Source organism: Bathycoccus prasinos, assembly GCF_002220235.1.
Source record: "Bathycoccus prasinos genomic : Chromosome_9".
Lineage (NCBI taxonomy): Eukaryota > Viridiplantae > Chlorophyta > Mamiellophyceae > Mamiellales > Bathycoccaceae > Bathycoccus > Bathycoccus prasinos.
Window position 1 is genome coordinate 403,465 of NC_024000.1, and position 18,294 is coordinate 421,758.

Genomic DNA, 18,294 nt, shown 5'->3' on the forward strand with positions numbered 1-18,294 from the left:
TTTTAATGTAATAAGTTCGCGTGTGTTTTTATAAAGTTTTTCTTGCCACATGCAGAAACGTGAGAAACGCGCACTCAAACGCGAGATGTTTAGATGATGTTACTACTAGTACCTGCTATTATTACATACAAATTTCATGCGCGCGTTACTCTCTCTCTCTCGTCATCACACGGCGGTACAAATTTTCGTGCATCCAGCGCCAGACTTCATGGCATCCCCTTTCTCGTTTCCAAAATAAATAACTCGACAACCGTTGCACTTGCACCAAAACGAAGCGCACCCAAAAGCGCAACCTAAACAAGGACCACATTTTGGGTGGTTTTCGAAAATTTCCAAGGAGAGATCTTTGTTCGCGTCTCGGTCACATATTTGAATCTTTGTAAAATTTTCGTTGAAGTCAGACCATTCCATCCAAAAGACGCCGTCGTTGGCTTTAGAGACGTAGTTTAATTCCTCCGCAAAGGTTGGATTTTCTGTCCATTCTTTGGAACCGTCGGACCAGGCGCCTTTCCATTCGTGCTCGTCGCCCCACGGGTTTCGTAATTTGACGAGTTTGACTCCCGTTTTGCCTTTGTCGTATACCTTGTCCATGCTCTTCATCCCCGGTCGACGACATTCGAGAATAGAATACGCGTGTTGCGCGATTAATCCAGTCTCTCTTTTCGCTTCCACCTCTTCGTCGTCGCGTTTATTGACACTCGCGCCTAACAAACATCTCGCTTTCGCATACGCTCTCAAGATGTCGAAAACTTGGTCCTCTGTTTTTTTCTTAAACTCTGGATCTGAGGTAGGACGATAAAATACCGAGGAGCGACCCACACGAATACAATACGAATCCTTGAACGATTTCTCGGAACCAAACGTAAACTCAGTCTTATCCCAAACCGTCTCGTTTGCTTCGCGTTTGAGGATCATACAATTACCCCCGGTTAGGAAATTCCATGCGACGACAGAATGTCCTCCATCGAGTTGCGCATACCCTCCAAAAATCTTTGCAAACGCCTTCTGCAGTAAACAAACCCACAACTCGTTGTCGGTTTCTCTTAAAAACAACAATTTCTTCTTCTTTAAGAGCTTCGTGGTTGCAACTTTAACTGGGAATCGGTCATCAACGCCAACTGTGACCCATTTTTCTCTCGCCGCGTGAAATAAACGGAGTTTATAATACCCTCTGGGGTTAATTTCTCTATCAATAAACAGTTTTCTCAAGGCCTCTGGATGTTCGGCGAGGCATGCTATCGCTGCGAGTAACCAACAGTCTCCGAGCGAGCCTTGGCCGATGTCTGATGGGTCGATGCCGTTCTTGAACAAAAACGTGTTGTTGTTCTCTTCGCTCACTTTCTTACTCCCAATTGGCCCTAAATCTTTAAATCGTACGAGTTCAATCGTCTTGTGCCACTCCTCGTACGTCTTACAGCCTTGTTCCTCCAACAGCTCTTTCAAACTCTCCTCGCCGTCTTTTTCTTTGTATTTTCCTAAAACAAGCGCGGTCGTGTGGAAATGAGGCGAGTCATCCAGAACGTACCCACCGAACGGTTTACACAGGAAACTTAAAAACACTCTGTAGGCTCGTTTTACGTATATGACGACAGTCGGTATCGCGTAAATAAAAATCGAATGCCATAACAACACGATTGGAAAAGCAATTAAAGAAAATGGACTATTTCCATCCAAAGTCCCTTTAAAGAACCACGTAAAAAACCCAATCAAGGATGTAAACAGAAACGTGAAGAATCGATCGCATATTTGACACGGGTCGTTCGATTTCGCCGCCATTTTCTGTTCTGTTTTCTTTCCTTCTTCTTCTGCAAAAGAGAGATAATAAATGGAGACCACTGATAATTAATTAGTGAAAAAAGATACACTGAAACTGGGAGGAATTGGAGATATTTCACCAATACCACCATACCTAGCACAACGCGAAACTCCCGATGTTAAAAGAACAATAAAGAACGAGAGAGTCTCAGAAATGAACACAGTCATCCTCAAAATATCATCAAAGAAATGATATCGATCGGTTCTAGTAGCTGGTGATTGGAATCTTCACGGACTCTTTTAACGACGCGACGTACCTTCTAAAAACTGTATCGTTTAAACGTCTCCTCCTTGACTGCTCGCGTTGTCGTTGTCGTTGTTGTTACTATTCCTAATGAACGGAATTGACCCGGCTCGTATCGAACAACTCCTTCTTCTGTTCAACACAAACACGTACAACACGAACCATCCAACTACCGCTGCGTACAAACCTAACACCGCGCGCCCGAAAGCTCTCGCGAAACCAAACGCAACCGATGCCAGGAACGCCAGGAACGCCGGCCCAAACGTTCGATACGCCGCGTTCGGATCTACAAAACTCCCTCCGTTCCCTCTCACCCCCCACACTAACAAAGCCACGTCTACTAAATTCCAATCATCTTTCCCCTCGTATTCCGAGAGGTTCAAAACGATGCCGACAAAGTCGTGGCAGTTCTGCCCGAACAAGTTATACCGTTCGTTCGTTCTCGTGTAATGCATCATCACCCTCCTTAAACTCTCATCAATCGGATGCTTGCAATTTATAATATTCAACGGAATCACTCGCATCACTCGATTGAACGATAAATTATTGCTCGCGGATTGGTGTATGGTTCCATCGCCGATGAAATCGTATATCCATCCGCTCGAATTGGTGATGCCGACGTGACCGACGAATGGGAAAATGTCCGAGAGGATTGGAATCGCACACCAGACGATGGAGAGAGGATATTTTTGTTCTTGTTCGCTCGCGCTGGTTGAGAGCAGTTTCAAATCGTCGTCGTCGTCTTCTCCTCCTTCTTCTCGAGATGATCGGGAGAGATCGAGCTCGGCCACTGTGCCCATGGTATAAATAGAAATCAAATCCTTTTTTTTTTTGCCGTCGTTTTTGACAGCTGAATTTTCCAATTCTTCTTCATTAATTTACACTCCTGTCCTTACTTTAAACAGTGATACTAATAAGAATGAGGAGTAATAAAGCCGGTGAAGACGACGACGATTTAGACGATGATGAAGAATCGATAACGATAACGACGGAAGAAAACCCGATGGACGTGTCTTTCCGAGATTCTTCCGGCACCGCATTCGCGGTTGGTCTAATAACCGGCGGCGTCGAGATGTGGCGGCGAACGACAACAACAACAACAGGTGGAAAAAAGAGAGTAAAGAAACAGAGCACGATTCAAGCGCACTCGGAATCGGTTCGAGCGCTCTCGCACATGAGAAACGGAGACGTGTTAGCCACCGGGTCGGGTGATTGTTCGGTGATGCTGATTGATTCGACCACGGAGCAAGCGATTGGGAGATTCGCGGAAGCGCACGAGGAAGCGATAACGAGACTGACGGTTTTAGACGACGCGAATATCATCGCAACCGGGTGCGATGAAGGCGTGATAAAAATTTGGGACGTCAGAGAGGAACGGTGCGCGCATTCGTTTAAGAAGGACGAGATATTTGTAGATTTCGTTTCGGAAATGTACCACGAGACGACGAGCGAACGAAACGCGTTGGTCGCAACCTCCGGAGACGGGACGTTGGCGTGTCTCGATTTGAATGCGATGAAAGTGCTCGGACAGAGCGATAACATGGAGGACGAGTTATTGTCGTGTTGTGTGGTGAAGAATGGGACGAAAGTTGTCGCCGGGTCGCAAGGCGGGAACTTGAACATTTGGAATTACGGGGATTGGATCGACTCGAACGATAGGTTTCCCGGTCACCCGTCGAGCGTAGACGCGATGGTGAAAGTGAGCGAAGACATCGTTTTAACTGGGAGTTCAGACGGGCTCATTCGCGTCATAACGGTGTTTCCAAACAAAATGTTAGGCTTAGTTGGTGAACACGGAGAGTATCCAATCGAACGCATGCGATTGACCGCGGATTTGAATACCTTGGCGAGTGCCAGTCACGACCACACGGTGAAAATTTGGGACGTGTCCTTCTTACACGAAGAAGATGCGAAAGGAGACGGGGGAGAAGACGCCATGGACGCGGATAACAACCGAGAAGATAGTGATATGGACGAAAGCGATAGTGAAGACGAGAGAAAAAAGCAGAAACAAAAGAAGAAAAAGGGCAAAGGCAAGAACCGGCGGTTACCCGGACGCGGCGACTTGCACACCAACGCGGCGAAAAAAAAAGCCGCTAAATTCTTCGACGGGTTGTGAGAGAGGTCGTCGAGGAAGACAGCAGTCGGCTCATCTTAGCGGTTTTGTAGCAGGTTTTAGCGGTTGTTTGATATTCTTTCAAAAATAACCAAAATACGAATTCTTCGACACATTTCCGAAAGCTTTCTTTGTCCGATACTATTGGTGCTCGAGCACCGCGTTCGCGCGCTGTCGCAGAGCTTGTGACACAAAAACCGGACGCGTAATGAACTTCGTCGCATCACTCTCGTCGTCATCTCTTCGCATCCAACTTTACCCGTTCCTATTTGTCTGTCTCTCGGTGTTTATTCTCTATCTCGCCCATATCCAAAGTTCCAAAAGTGCGGGATTGTATTTTGATGAAGACGATACTGTTGGAGCATCATCGATGCTGACGAGGAATAAAGAAGAGTTAGAATTGATTGAAGACGATGGGAATACGTTTACTGGCGATCAAACGGATGCGGATGATGATGCGGACGGAGAGAGTGGTAATAATAGTAATATGAATTCGGAAGGACTATTTGAATTCAGAGCGTCTTCCTCGATGGGTGTTTCCCAGGGAGACGACTTTGGCGCGAATGGTCAATCAGATGAAGAGAATTATAGTAGTAGTAGTAGTAGTAGTAATAGTGGCACCAATACTGAAACTTTAGGTGAATTCTTGTGTCCACCTGGGAAATTAATGTCTCCATCGATGAAATGCGTTTCTATGAGCGGCGTCCCGGTATATACGCCACCAGTCGAGCGCTTGAATTTGAAAATCTTTCCAGATTTGACGGATTTCTTTGACGCGCACCAGGCGAAAGGGTGCGGGAAAGTTTCGGCGCACCACATGCCAGAGACTGGATTTGGTGCGATTGTTAATTATGCAATTTACGAGTACGCGCAAGCCGCGAAGAGTGGGAATAAACAGTTTGATTTTGCGTCGCATTCCTTGCCTGGATTCAGCGGTAAGACGTGCGGCGATCAGAGTTTGGCGTGTTATGTAAAGCCGCTCTCAAAATGCGAAAGAGCATCGATTGATGCGAATCAGGATAACTTTCAGAAAGCGGAAGAACGGGCGGTTTTGTTGCCAATTCGAGAATCTTTGTCGTTCTTTCATTACCACGCGGCAGTGGCTGCCAGAATTTGGAGGCCCAATGCCAATTTTGCCAAAAAAGTAGCGGATTTAAAAATTAAGATGGGTTGGCCCAAGCCGACAAACTTGGGTGGCGAGAAAGATAATAGCAATAAAGTTATATCTGTGCATGTTCGTAAAGGAGATAGTTGCGTGGCAGTAGGGCGCACACAGAAATACGGCGGATGCGTGAATTTCGGACGATACGCGAAAGAGATTCAACGCATACGAAACGCCTACGGTAAAGACATTTTCAATTTCGTCTTCTTGGCTACCGACGACGACGGTACGGTGAAGGAAGCACGCAAAGATGCCAAAAGAAACGGATATCGACTGTTAGTTGCCCCAGTCGACCGTACTTGGTACTCTCCGAAAACTTGGGAGAAAAATAGAGACAAATATTCCAAAGGCATGGCCAAAAGGCGCCGTGAATCGGATCATTTTAAAGTTGGATTCATCGAAAGAAGGTTGAAGGCGGGAGATGGCGATCCAGACAGAGTGGGTGCGGAAACCGCTGCCGACGTAGAGCTCCTTGCCAGCGGCGATGCTTTTATCGGCACGTTTACTTCCAACCTAGGACGACTCGCGTTTGAAGTCATGAGCGCGCGATTACGAAAAGTCCCGCCGTTTGCCTCCATCGACGGTAAAGGCTGGTATTACGGTCAGTCCAAGTGTCGGGAGAAGAATAGCAAGAAGAATCCATGTCCGGTGGCGACCTGGATGCAATCTCACGACGCTTCTCCCGCGAAAAGCACGACGTCAAAGAAAAAAGCCGTCGTCAAAGTGAGCACCACCTCTGCGTCCAAAAATTCCAAGAAAGCCGGCGAGCGAGAGAGTAAAACCATCGTCGCCGCGAGGAAGAGAGCTTCGTCCGCAAAGGTTGGCGCCATCGCGAAAACCTCGAAAAAAACTAATAACAATAGCAATAATAATAATAATAAGAGAGGCAAATAATAATAGTGTAATAGAAAGAGCATGTTAAACGCAGCAGCGCAATACCGCAATTGTGCAAAAAGAGGAGAGAGAAAGATTCTTCAATTTTTTCTCGCACGAGCAAAATCGTCACAGCAAAGGAAGAAAAATATGTTTAGTTTATCCGCTTCCCTGCTCTTCTCCGCCGAGCACCAAACCTCTTCTTCTTCTTCTTCTTCTTCTTCTTCTTCTTCTTCTTCTTCCTCTTCGTCTCGACGACGACGAGTGATGCAAGGGTTTGTCGCCCTGGGGTCCTTCCCTTCGTTTAAGAATCCATTCGATTTTAATAACGAACGAACGGCGAACGCGTCGACGAGTTCATCGTCTGCAAAAGTCGGCACCACGAACGAAACCGTCAAAATTATCAACGGAATACGGCAAAAACGGTTAGGAAATACGGACATTTTCGTTTCAGAGATTGCGTTAGGGACGCAGCGATGGGGTAGCGCGGATTTTAACGCTCCGGATGAAAAGGTTTGCCACGATTTTTTGGATTTTGGAATCTTGGAATCGGGCGTGAGTCTCATAGACACCGCAGAACAATATCCGATACCGTCTGATCGAGCGCATCCAGAAGGATATTCAGAAGAAATCATCGGGAACTGGATGAAGAAGGATAAATCGAGGAGAGAGAAGGTGGTCATCGCGACTAAAATTACAGGTGGAGCGAATGTCACGAAGAAGAACATTAAGAAAGATTTAGAAGGTAGTTTGCGAAGATTGAACACGGATTATGTAGACGTCTACACAATGCACTGGCCGGCGCGGTATACCCCTCAGAGTAATTGGGGGCAGTCTTTGCAGTACAACTTAGAAAACGAAGCGGCGCCGTATTACCGAAACGCGGCGTCGTTTGAAGAAATTGCAGAGGCCATGGGAGATTTGATCAGAGAAGGAAAACTGAGAGGATGGGGATCTTGTAACGACAACGCTTACGGTTTAACAGCGATGTGCTACGCCGCAAGAAGCGTCAACGCGCCGGAACCGTGCTGCTTGCAAGGAGATTTTTCCTTAATTAATAGAAGGATGTTAGAAAATGGAGTTTCGGAAGCAAGCTCGCCAGTACACGAAAATGTCGGGTGGATGGCGTATAACGTGCTGGCTGGAGGTGTTTTGACCGGAAAGTATTTGGACAAGTTAGCCGCGCCAGATTTAGATTCAGAGAAAGCCATGGTCGCGCAACTGAAAAATCCGCGCGGTCGAATGGACGATTACAGCTGGGGTTCGACTTTATACAGGTACAGATCCGCGCCAGCTTTAAGGGCCGTCGACATGTACAATGAAATCGCGAAACAATCCGGTATGTCACTCACCGAGTTGAGCTTACGATGGGCCAAAGATAATCGCGCGAACACAACCTCTCTCGTAGGCCACACGTCCTTGAACCAATTAAAAGAAACTGTAAAATATTTCGACGCGAGCGTCCCTAGATTGGACGACAGCGTCTTATGGGCCATCGATAGAGTCCACATGCAAAACAGACTCCCAATCTTTTCCAGCGAACGCGTTTCCGCGGATATGAACGGGAGAGGAGAGATTGGAGAGAGCATCCCGTGAGTAAATATGGTCCCTTTTGATGACTACTTTTGAATACATATCGGTGATGATTATTACGAATTGCATAAAAGTTGAACAATCGCACACACGCACCACCCTCTTCTCTCTCCTCTCTCTCTCTCTTTTTTGTTTTTTCAAAACGCTTCCTTCACAAAAAAATACGCGCTCGAAACTCCTCCTTCCTTGCCGCCGCCACCACCAAAAATTCCCTCGACGACGACGACGACGACGACGTAAACGACGAATGTAGAAAGATGAGCGCGGAAGATGAAACCACCGCCGCGACGACCAGCACTCTTCTCGCGATCGATAACGACAACGACGACGAGGCGCTCCGTTCTTTCGTTGAAACGCTCACTCTTAAGGATCAAGAAAAAAAGAAGAAAAACGCTCACGCTCCCGCGAGCGATACTTTTTCATTGCCTCCTTGCCTGGATTATTACTTGGACCAGTTGCTCAGAAACAGCTCGAGCGACGAGGACGAGGAAGGCGGCGCGTCGTGTTACGAAACGAGAGATGGAGGACATTTGCCTCCTTTGCTCGTATCTTCGGGGTGTTTGGAGCAGCCGGAAAAACGGAAAAAGAAACGTCTGAAATCATGCCTCGAGTTGATCATGAACCACGAGGAAGAGCACTATCTGCCTTCTTCGCCCCCCGAGGAAGAGGCGCAAAGAAACAACACCATGTTGATGCACGACGAGAAGCAAGAAGGGATATTACGGTTCATGAACAGAGATAAAGATATAGACGTGTGGGGAGTGTGCATGTCTGATGCGACGCGCGCGAACAATCCGAAACGTAAGAGCAATTTCAATTTCGAAGACGAAGATGACGAGGCGTTGATTCCGAGCGATAATTTCTTCTCGAGCGAAGACACGATGACGATATCTGTAACCATCCCGGATCAAACAAGATTTCCCTTGAACGAAGAGATGTGGCGAGCGAATGCGTCGAAGAAAGAGCCTGATGTCGCCGTGAAAGACATTAAGAAAAAACGTTCTTTGCACGCGGTGCCGAAATCCAATCGGCGGGCGAAACCTCAAAATCCGTCTAGGACCTCGCAGATGAGAGGTACAGCATTTTTATAATTTGTAACTATTTTTTGATAACTCATGTGTAACAAACAGGTGTAACAAAGCACAGATTAACAGGAAGATACGAAGCGCACTTATGGGACTCTTCTTTGGCGCGTGCGACGCCTAAACCTGGCGGCAGGACGCGAGGAAGACAGATTTATTTAGGTGGGTATTTAACAGAGCTTGAGGCGGCGAAAAGCTACGATAAAGCCGCGATTAAGTTATGGGGGAGAGATGCTAATTTAAATTTTGATTACGAAACGTACGCGGAAGATATCCAGATGATGAAATCCTATGATTTTGCCGCGTACGTTGCCGCGTTGCGACGAGAATCCAGCGGATTTACTCGAGGCGTTTCAAAATATCGCGGCGTGACAAAATATGTTAAGAGTACAACCAACCAACAAGGCAAGGCGTCGACAAAACAGTTGTGGGAATCGCGTCTGGGCCGCGTGAAAGGATCCAAGTACGTGTATCTGGGAACGTTCGATACTGAGATAGAAGCCGCGCGAGGCTACGACTTGGCGAGCTTGAAATATCGAGGCGACAAGGCCGTGACAAACTTTGATAAATGCAACTATTCCGAGACAGAAATAGAAACTTTCAAGTTCCCACACCGAGCCGATGCTCGCGACGAGACGGATGATAGCGACGACGATGATAATGATGTTACCAAAAACAAACATGAAAAGATAGAGAAGAAGAAGGAGAAGAAGAAAGACGAGAAATTGGAGCCGTGAAAATGTTCTATGTATTGTATTTTTCGTTTTTACAAGGATATTAAACTTTTGTATGGTAATTGTACGCGACTCGCTGTGATACTGCAACGCGTTCTTGTTCTTAACCCGAACGAACGCACTGCATTCTTAAAGATGAAGGCTATTCGACAAAAAAGAATTATCGGGACCCTCCGCGTCTCTTCTTTCGGCTGCCTCTTCGACTTCCACGGCTACTATCCTCACCATCTTCCTGAACTTTCGCCGGTCCATCTTCAAAATCCCCAAACTCGCTCTCTACTGCGCTCTTCACTTTCGCAGGTCCTTCGTCAAAATCGGTAAACTCCGCAGAAATGGCGTTCGAGACGTCAACTTTTGGAGCCGCCGCCTTTGGAATAGTCGCGCCCGATCTTCTCTCTCTTTTCGGAACGTAATCCACTCTCACCGGTTGCGAAGACGCTCCACCACCATCACCAGCCGCCGATGCACCACCAACGTTGACGATCGGTTTCGTCGTCTTTCGCAAATACACCGTTTGCGCAGTGGTGACGATGTTGTTAAAGAACCAATACAAAGTCAATCCAGCCGGCACGTTCAAGGAAAAGTAGCCAATCATCAGCGGCAAAAACTTCAAAATCGCTTGCGATTGTTGTTGCGCTGGATCTGCTGACTTTGCTGATTCCGGTTGCATGATCTTTTGCGACACCGATTGCGAAATGACCAACAAAACCGGCAAGACCAAGTACGACAAGGCGTCGTGCCAACCAATGGGCGGCGCCCCGTCCACGAGCGGGAACAACCACGAAAATCCAGCGCCGTCGTTTCGCATTTCAATCGTTGCCGGTCCACCTAAACTCGGAATCCAATAAAAGCCATCTTGCAGCAAACCTTCCACCGAGGCGTTGGACAACGCTCGGTACAAACCAATAAACACCGGCAACGTCGCGAAGGTGGGCAAACATCCCGCCAACGGGTTAAAGTTCGCCTCCTTGTACAATCTCGCCGTTTCCATCTGTAACCTCTCCGGGTCGTTCGCATACATAGCTTGTAACTCTTTCACTTTCGGTTGCAGCGCTTGCATGTTCACCGAACCTTCGATCTGTTTCTTCGTCAACGGAAACGTGACCAACTTCACCAACAAAGTTAACGCGAGAATAGAGAACCCGTACGAATTCGTCCCCGCGACGGGTGCTAAAATGCCATCGATACCTTCTAAAGTCGACTCTAAGGCGTTCGTGATTGGTCCGAGCCACCCGCCTTTTTGTAAAGCCGATTTCTTCTCCTTCTCTGGTGGTTTGTTCGTCGCGTCCACCGCCGGCGCTTGTTCCAAGGTCATCTCCGCCGATGCGGCGTCGGCGACTTCAAACACTCTTTGCACCTCTATCTGATTCGTCGAGGACGAAAAATCATACACTTCCGCGATTCGATCGGCGTCTATCGCACCAATCATCGCCGCACCAGCACCCCCGGGCATAGGTGGTAAAAATAAAACCGCGTTCGTGCGCACAGAAATCTTCTTCCTTCGTCTCATCGGCAAAATCGCTGACGACGACGATTTTTGCGTCGCCGTCTTCAAAAAAGAATTCCGACCGCCCCGAGAAGAGAAAGAAGGAGAAAAAGAAGACGAAGAAGACGAAGAACACCCCGAAGAAGAAGAGGACGTCTTCATCGCTCGAGAGGCGATTTGAGTCGTAGCAGCGCAGACAGTGCTCATACTTTTGAAGAAGAGGTCGTGTTTGGGCGTTGAAAGAATAAGGAGACGACACAGAATATTTATCCAAATAAAAATAAACAAAAGCTGACGTAAGGAGGCAAAAGGGAAAAAAAGAAGGAGAAGGAGGAGGCATTGTGGCAGAAGCAGAAGCAGAAGAGGAAAGTTTTTTTCGAAAAATGAAGACGCGAGAGAGGAGTTTGTCTCTCTCTTGCGGTCGCGCGTATTAACAACAGCGTGTTTTATTAATAATGGATGTCTGTGTGGTTAATATTACATACTACTTCTAGTATTATTATTATTATAAAACCAACGCGTCTTTGATGAGTTTGATTTGCTCTTCCGCGTGGACGGACCCGTAGCCAGTGGACGGACTGGCGGCTTGGTTTCGACCGGCGTATTTCAACTCGCCTTCTTTGCCGAGGTGCTTGAACAGCGTGCGTATGCGTTGGTCGACGTGGGTGTACGCGCCCATGTTTAACGGTTCTTCTTGACACCAGACGACTTCGGCGTTTGGATAGCGTTTTAATTCGCGCTCGACTAAATCCCACGGGAACGGGGCTAACTGTTCGATGCGGCAAATTTTAATGGTGTCTTCCGCTTTCAACGCTTCACGTTCGGCATCCAACTCGTAGTAGACTTTACCCGAACAGAAAACGAGACGCTGAACGTGGTCTTCGACTGGAATGTTGGTTAAACCGCGCACTTTAGCCGTTTTGTCCATGATTAAACGTTTAAATCGCGTGCCTTGAGCGTCGGTGAGAGAATCGACGTCGTCGAATTCACTCAAAGGCGAGAGGCATTTGGGATGACGCAACAGGTTCTTCGGCGACATGACAATCAAGGGCTTGCGGTAATCGCGGTGGATTTGGCGTCGGAGGAGGTGGAAGTAATTGGCCGGGGTGGTGACGTTACAGATTTGCCAATTTGTGCCTTGAATGGCTAATCGCTTGGTTTGGGACATGTCCGGAACGACGCGAGGATCTTCGTCAGACATTTGTAAGAACCTTTCCAATCGAGCAGAGGAGTGTTCTGGACCTTGACCGTCGTAGCCGTGCGGGAGGAGCAACGTCAAACCAGTTTGTCTCAACCACTTCGCTTCGCCAGAGGAGATGAACTGATCGATAATAACTTGCGCAGAGTTGGCAAAATCGCCAAACTGCGCTTCCCAAATGACCAACGAGTTCGGATTGTCCAAAGAATATCCGAGCTCAAAACCGAGGACGCCGAATTCCGACAAGGATGAGTTACACACCGTAAAATACTTCAAGCCCTTTTCGGCCATTTTGTCTCGGTATAAGTTACGCAACGGTACAAACCTTTCACCGGTACTTTGATCTTTGATAACCGCGTGTCGGTGAGAAAACGTACCTCTTTCGACGTCTTGGCCGGATAAGCGCACGTGGTTACCTTCGTTCAGCAGAGTACCAAACGCAAGCATTTCCGCGGTAGCCCAATCAACATTCTCTCCGGTTTCAAACATTTTCCTTCTGGCATCGTACACGCGCTTGACGGTTTTGTGCGGCGTAAACGTTTCTGGAATTTCGGTAATTTTCGCGCCAACTTCTCTCAAGACTTGCGGGTCGACGCCAGTGTTGCGAATGGACGCGAATTGATCGGGCGATTTAAAGCCTTGCCAGTGCGACGAAACCCAATCGCGAAACTTCGGGACGTAGTTCTTCGACATCTCAAACTCCGTATCTAACTCTTTCAAGATTTCCGCGTGTTTTGCTTTCACCTCATCCGCTGTTAAAACGCCTTCCTTAATCAACTTTTCCGCGTATTGTTGATGCGCCGAGACGTGTTTTTTGATCACTTTATACATCAAAGGCTGCGTGAACATCGGTTCGTCGATTTCATTGTGACCAAACTTTCTGTAGCACACGATATCGACGACCGCGTCGGCTTTGAACTTTTGTCGCCACTCCAAGGCGAGTTGCATGACCCACGCGACGGCTTCGACATCGTCCCCGTTGACGTGGAACACCGGCGCTTCGATGCACTTTGCGACGTCAGTACAATACATAGACGATCTCGAATGTTTGGGATCGGTCGTAAAGGCGACTTGATTGTTCACGACAATGTGCAAAGTACCTCCAACGTGGTATTCCGGAAGTTGCGACATATCCAACGTCTCGTACACGATACCTTGACCGGAAAAAGCGCCATCGCCGTGTAAAAGCACCGGGATGACCGTTTCTTTCTCATAGTCTTTTGTATAAAACTGTCTCGCCGCGCATTTGCCGATGACCACTGTATCTACGGCTTCTAAGTGCGACGGGTTCGCGAGTAACGACAGTTGGACTTTCTTATCTTGGTTCACGCCTCTTCTGGTGACCACGGACGTACCCAAGTGATATTTCACGTCCCCGGAACCGGTGTATTGCGATCCGCTCAAGCCCAACTCGCCAGTTGGTTTCGGTCCACCTTTAAACTCGTTGAAGATAGTTTGTAACGGCTTACGAATAACGTTCGCTAAGACGTTCAAACGTCCTCTGTGCGGCATGCCAATGTTGATGTTCTTCACTCCCAAATCCGCCGCTCGATCGACGGCTTCTTCAAACCCGGGAATCAATGTTTCGCACCCTTCCAATCCAAATCGTTTCGCCGCGGTGTACTTGTTCGATAAAAACGTCTCGAACAATTCCGCGCGCGCTAATCGCTCAAACAGAATCTTCTTCCGTTCTGGTTTGTATCCTTTTTGAGTAGGCGTCTCAATCTGTTCTCGCAACCAGTTACACTTCTCGCGATCCATTATGTGCATGTATTCGTACCCTATGTTCCCACAATACGTCTCTCTTAATCGAGACAAAATATCTCTCAACGTCCAATACGGTTGATCTTCAGCTAAGAAACCTTTCATGCGCCAAGTTCCTAGGAAAAACTCGCGATCTAAATCTTTCTCCGTGAAACCGTACAACTCAGGATCCAACGACACGTTTACGCTCTTCTTCTCCATCCCTAACGGATCGAGCGTAGCCATCTCGTGGCCAGCTGATTGGTATGCGCGAACCAATAAAAGTAAGCGCATGGATTCTTGAATCAAATCTGAGGTGACTTCAGACGGAGCCGTCGAACTGCTTGGCGTAGCTCTCCTCTCTCTCGCCAACGGCGCGTTCCCGTTCTTCGCGTCTTCCCACATCGACGACAACTCTTTCCCGGTCATCCCTTTATCTAAACTCTTAAGTAAAGTCGACCACGATTTATCCATCCCTATTTCACCCCCCTCCTCTTTAAATCGTTTCTCCATCTCTTCTAAATACGCCACCGAATTCGCGTTCAAAAACTCGTCTCTCAACTCCCTCATCGGTGTCGGTTTATTCTGTTGTTCCGTTGGTTTCGAAGGAGACGACGTTAACGTCTTTACCATCAAAAAAGACGATTCAGACGACGGATGAAGAAAACGATGACGACGCGAACGCGTCGTCGAAGTCGTCGTCAAACCACCTTTACCACCAATCGTTGTTGTTCTTCTCAAAGAGTTATAATAAAAGCGCCGATGAAAAATGATTCCATTCTTTGCACTCGTTGTCCCCAACGGTGATGATGGTGCCGTGATGCTGCTACTACTCCTATTCGTCCCTCCTGTTCCTCCTCGCACTTTGCTCCCCCAAGCGGCGGTGGTCGTCGTTCGCCACAAAAGCCCCGCTGCTCTTCTCGCCGTCGTCTCCCTCATCTCTCTCTCTCTCTCTCTCTCTTTACTAGTATTCGTAGTAAAAAGTTGTGTTTGAATCTGAAGACTTCGACGCAAAAGTCTGCTGCCTCTTGCCTTTAAAGGCTTTAAACCCTAATTAGAGGAGGTCATTTTGCTTTTTCAACAAAGAGAAAATTTTTCACGAGAAAACGCAAAAGAAAAAGCACTTGTTGTTTTGTTGCGAATACTCCTTAAACAACTCATCAACAACAACAGTTTAATAATAATAATAATAATAACAACAACAACGATGAATTTCCAAACGTCCACGCAGAAAAAGTCGTGGACGTTTACGTCTCCGAACGAGTTAGCCGAGCGGAGACACGCGCAGAGGAAAAAAGCGTTGGACGTGTTGCTGTCGTCCTCGTCGTTAAAGAAGAAAGAATGCGTTGAAGAAAATGATGAAAAACTAAAGATGATGATGGAAAAAGAATTCTCCTTCCCGACCGCGAAAGAGGAAGAGATATACCGGAAACGATTGGAGGCGAAAATAGACCCTTTATGTTCGGCGTTTAATTTACCGGTGAAAGTGACGCACAGCGCGACGACGTTGTTCAAGAGATATTGTTTAAGCAATCCAATCGTGTTGACAAATTTGAAAATAGTCATGGTGGCTTCGGTGTACTTGGCGTGTAAAGTGGAAGAGTCGTACGTGAGCGCGGAGCAATTATGTAAAGTGGTGAAAGATATCGATTATAACAAGGTGTTAAACGCGGAGTTGGCGGTTTTGCAAGGGGTAGATTTTCAGTTGATTTCGTTCGGCGCGTTTCGGCCGCTGCGCGGGTTTCGCGCGGATGCGATTCATACCGTGAATAGCGACGGGAGTGAGGATGGTAGTAGCAGTAATAATAATAAAGTGGTAGTCGTAGAAAAAATCAGAGAGTGTTATACTAAATCGCAGGAGGATTTAAAGAAGCAATTGTTGACGGATGCGATGTTTTTGTTCCCTCCCGGACAGTTGGCGTTGTCGGCGTTTTTGAAAGCGGCCAAGGAGGTTGGATGTAAAGAGTTGGAGGAGTACATCGTGACGAAATGTTTACGAAACGAACCGGATTTGCTGAAGAATTTAGATGCGATTGAAAAAATGACGATAGAAGAAGGCGAGGAGCCGGAAGAAGCGGAGGCCAAGAAGGCTGATCAGGCGATGAAGGCGTTTCAGAAGAAGAACGCGAAAACGCTCGGCGCCGCTTTGAAGAAACAAGCGAGCAAGGAAAATTTAGCCGGCGAGGAGCCGGTAGAAGACGACGAGGCGAGGAAGAAAAAGAAACAAAAGGTGATGGAAGAGGAGAGAGCAAAAGAAGACGCGGCGTTCGATTGATGCAGTAGAGTATAGTAAAGCTTTTAGAATGCGTAGAATAAAGTAATAAAAAAGATAGTAGTGGGGTGATAATATACAACACATTTAATAAATATAGTTCGAATTTAGTTGTTTGCCGACGCGCGTTAGTTGCCGACGTGCATCATCAACTCGTAGCTCGCCATCAAATCTTTTTGCGCATCCGTCATGGCCGGTTTCGATTCATCCATTGCGTACGCGATTTCAGCTTTGACAGCCTTGTCTTGCTCCGGCGTCATGTCCTGTTCCGTCGTCGCTTTTCCTCCTCCATCGTAATCGTCGCTTAAAATATTGTCCAAATACGCGTTCATGTCTTTAATTTTATCAACTTTCGATTCTTCTTCGTCTTCTTTTTCGCCCAAACCTGCGTCACCCTTTTTATCGCTCGTCGTGTCGTCGTCCTCATCGTCGACGCCGAAGGAGGTTAAGAACTCGCCAGATTCCGAGAGAAATTTTTTCGCCTTGGCGCGGGCCGCTTTGATTTCCTCCACTTGATCCTCGTCTGGCTTGTATTTCTTCACTTCTTCTTCTTCCGCATCTTTCTCGAGTTCAGCTTGGATGTCCTCGACCGAGCGACCGCTGCTGCTGTCATCATCGTCGATTTCTTCGATTTCCTCAACCGTCGTCACGCCGCTGGCTTCATCGACCGTCACCGTAGACTTTTTGGTACTCGTCGTCGATGAAGTGGCCTCTGGCTCCGCCGCAGATTCTTCATCTTTTTTCGTTACTTCTTCTTCTTCTTCTTCTTCATCGTCGTTCGTTTCGTCTTCCACCATTTCTGATTCTTTTGCTTCTTCTTTTGCTTCTTCTTTTGCTTCTTTTACTTTTACTTTAGCTTCTTTATGGTGTTTTTGGGAGGAGGACGAGGAGTGTTTCTTCGCCGGCGCCTCTGGCGGCACTTCGGCGTCTTCCTCGGCAGATTCTGTCGCCATTTCCGAAAGATGGTGATGGTGTTTCGAAGAAGAAGAAGAGGAAGCGACCGTTTCGTTCGCCTCTTTCGTTTCTTCCGGCACTTCTTCCTCCTTTTTCTCGTGCTTCTTACCGCTGTGCCTCGTCTTTTTTCCAGAAGAAGACGACACCACCAAAGGCGGCTCTTCCTTCTCCATCGCCTCGCTCGCCTCTTCTTCCGCCGCCAACTCTTCCTTCTTTTCCTTCTTCTTCGAAGAGTGCTGATGATGATGCTTCTTGCTCTCCAAATCCGAGGTCAAAGTCTCCGCCGCTTTCTCTTCCACCTCCTCCTTCAACTCTTCGCCCTTCTCCTCCAACGCTTCCACCGGCGGCGAGTGCATGAACGACGAGAGCATAGATTTCGCGGATTCGAGAATGGATGTGTCTTTTTTCTTGTCATCGTTCTCTGATTTCGCCAACTTTGATGAGGAAGACTTCTTTCTGGAAGACTTTGTTTTCGTCTCGACGGAAGCGTCAACCTCAGCTTTGAGGGAGGAGGAAGCAGCAGACCCTCCTTTCCCTAACATTGCCATTCGTCTTGGAAGAACTCCACGACCAGCCGCCGTAACATCACCACCGGTAAAAGAAGAAGCAGATCCACCATTCGCGACGGCCAACGCGACCATGGCAGTCGCGCACACCGCACCGACGGCGCCTCCGTACGCTCTCATTTTGTTGGAAGATGATTTCTTAACAACAGGACTCACGCGTCCTCCTCCTTCATCAGATGATGAGGAATCACCCAACAGAGTCTGCGTTTCCCCGCTTATACTCGAACTGGTAGTACTAGTACTTCTACTCGTGGTAGTATTCATGATGATCAACGCTCTCTCTTTCTCTCTTATATACTCTCTCTCTCTGAAGATATGTGATCGTATATCGTGTGTAGTTGTGGAGAGATACGAACATCGGTCGTTCCGCGGCTTCCGATATTGATTTAGGGTTTGGAGTTCGATTTCTAAACCCTAAACCCTACTCCGAGAGCCCTTTTCCCCTCCGCAGAAAAG

General features: G+C 47.6%; 10 protein-coding genes across 10 annotated transcripts; 5 read left to right on the forward strand and 5 right to left on the reverse strand.

Annotated features, from left to right (window-relative positions):
- Positions 1-165: 165 nt before the first annotated feature.
- Bathy09g02210 (predicted protein) lies at positions 166-1,776 on the reverse strand (the record flags this gene model as incomplete). Its single annotated transcript, XM_007511225.1, has 1 exon — positions 166-1,776. The coding sequence occupies one exon, from the start codon at positions 1,774-1,776 to the stop codon at positions 166-168; it is 1,611 nt and encodes a 536-aa protein (XP_007511287.1).
- Positions 1,777-2,091: 315 nt separating this feature from the next.
- On the reverse strand, positions 2,092-2,859 carry Bathy09g02220 (hypothetical protein; the record flags this gene model as incomplete). Its single annotated transcript, XM_007511038.1, has 1 exon — positions 2,092-2,859. The coding sequence occupies one exon, from the start codon at positions 2,857-2,859 to the stop codon at positions 2,092-2,094; it is 768 nt and encodes a 255-aa protein (XP_007511100.1).
- A 203-nt stretch (positions 2,860-3,062) lies between these two features.
- On the forward strand, positions 3,063-4,178 carry Bathy09g02230 (predicted protein; the record flags this gene model as incomplete). Its single annotated transcript, XM_007511163.1, has 1 exon — positions 3,063-4,178. One exon carries the CDS (start codon positions 3,063-3,065, stop codon positions 4,176-4,178), a length of 1,116 nt encoding a protein of 371 aa, XP_007511225.1.
- A 205-nt stretch (positions 4,179-4,383) lies between these two features.
- On the forward strand, positions 4,384-6,231 carry Bathy09g02240 (unknown protein; the record flags this gene model as incomplete). Its single annotated transcript, XM_007511167.1, has 1 exon — positions 4,384-6,231. One exon carries the CDS (start codon positions 4,384-4,386, stop codon positions 6,229-6,231), a length of 1,848 nt encoding a protein of 615 aa, XP_007511229.1.
- A 129-nt stretch (positions 6,232-6,360) lies between these two features.
- Bathy09g02250 (predicted protein) lies at positions 6,361-7,806 on the forward strand (the record flags this gene model as incomplete). The annotated part of the gene is made up of 1 exon (XM_007511197.1): positions 6,361-7,806. The coding sequence occupies one exon, from the start codon at positions 6,361-6,363 to the stop codon at positions 7,804-7,806; it is 1,446 nt and encodes a 481-aa protein (XP_007511259.1).
- Positions 7,807-8,060: 254 nt separating this feature from the next.
- Bathy09g02260 (predicted protein) lies at positions 8,061-9,622 on the forward strand (the record flags this gene model as incomplete). The annotated part of the gene is made up of 2 exons (XM_007510893.1): positions 8,061-8,877; positions 8,934-9,622. The coding sequence occupies 2 exons, from the start codon at positions 8,061-8,063 to the stop codon at positions 9,620-9,622; spliced, it is 1,506 nt and encodes a 501-aa protein (XP_007510955.1).
- A 157-nt stretch (positions 9,623-9,779) lies between these two features.
- On the reverse strand, positions 9,780-11,312 carry Bathy09g02270 (predicted protein; the record flags this gene model as incomplete). The annotated part of the gene is made up of 1 exon (XM_007511211.1): positions 9,780-11,312. One exon carries the CDS (start codon positions 11,310-11,312, stop codon positions 9,780-9,782), a length of 1,533 nt encoding a protein of 510 aa, XP_007511273.1.
- A 298-nt stretch (positions 11,313-11,610) lies between these two features.
- Positions 11,611-14,985, reverse strand: Bathy09g02280 (predicted protein; the record flags this gene model as incomplete). The annotated part of the gene is made up of 1 exon (XM_007511203.1): positions 11,611-14,985. One exon carries the CDS (start codon positions 14,983-14,985, stop codon positions 11,611-11,613), a length of 3,375 nt encoding a protein of 1,124 aa, XP_007511265.1.
- Positions 14,986-15,253: 268 nt separating this feature from the next.
- On the forward strand, positions 15,254-16,321 carry Bathy09g02290 (predicted protein; the record flags this gene model as incomplete). Its single annotated transcript, XM_007510806.1, has 1 exon — positions 15,254-16,321. The coding sequence occupies one exon, from the start codon at positions 15,254-15,256 to the stop codon at positions 16,319-16,321; it is 1,068 nt and encodes a 355-aa protein (XP_007510868.1).
- A 125-nt stretch (positions 16,322-16,446) lies between these two features.
- Bathy09g02300 (unknown protein) lies at positions 16,447-18,102 on the reverse strand (the record flags this gene model as incomplete). Its single annotated transcript, XM_007510944.1, has 1 exon — positions 16,447-18,102. The coding sequence occupies one exon, from the start codon at positions 18,100-18,102 to the stop codon at positions 16,447-16,449; it is 1,656 nt and encodes a 551-aa protein (XP_007511006.1).
- Between the last annotated feature and the right edge of the window lie 192 nt (positions 18,103-18,294).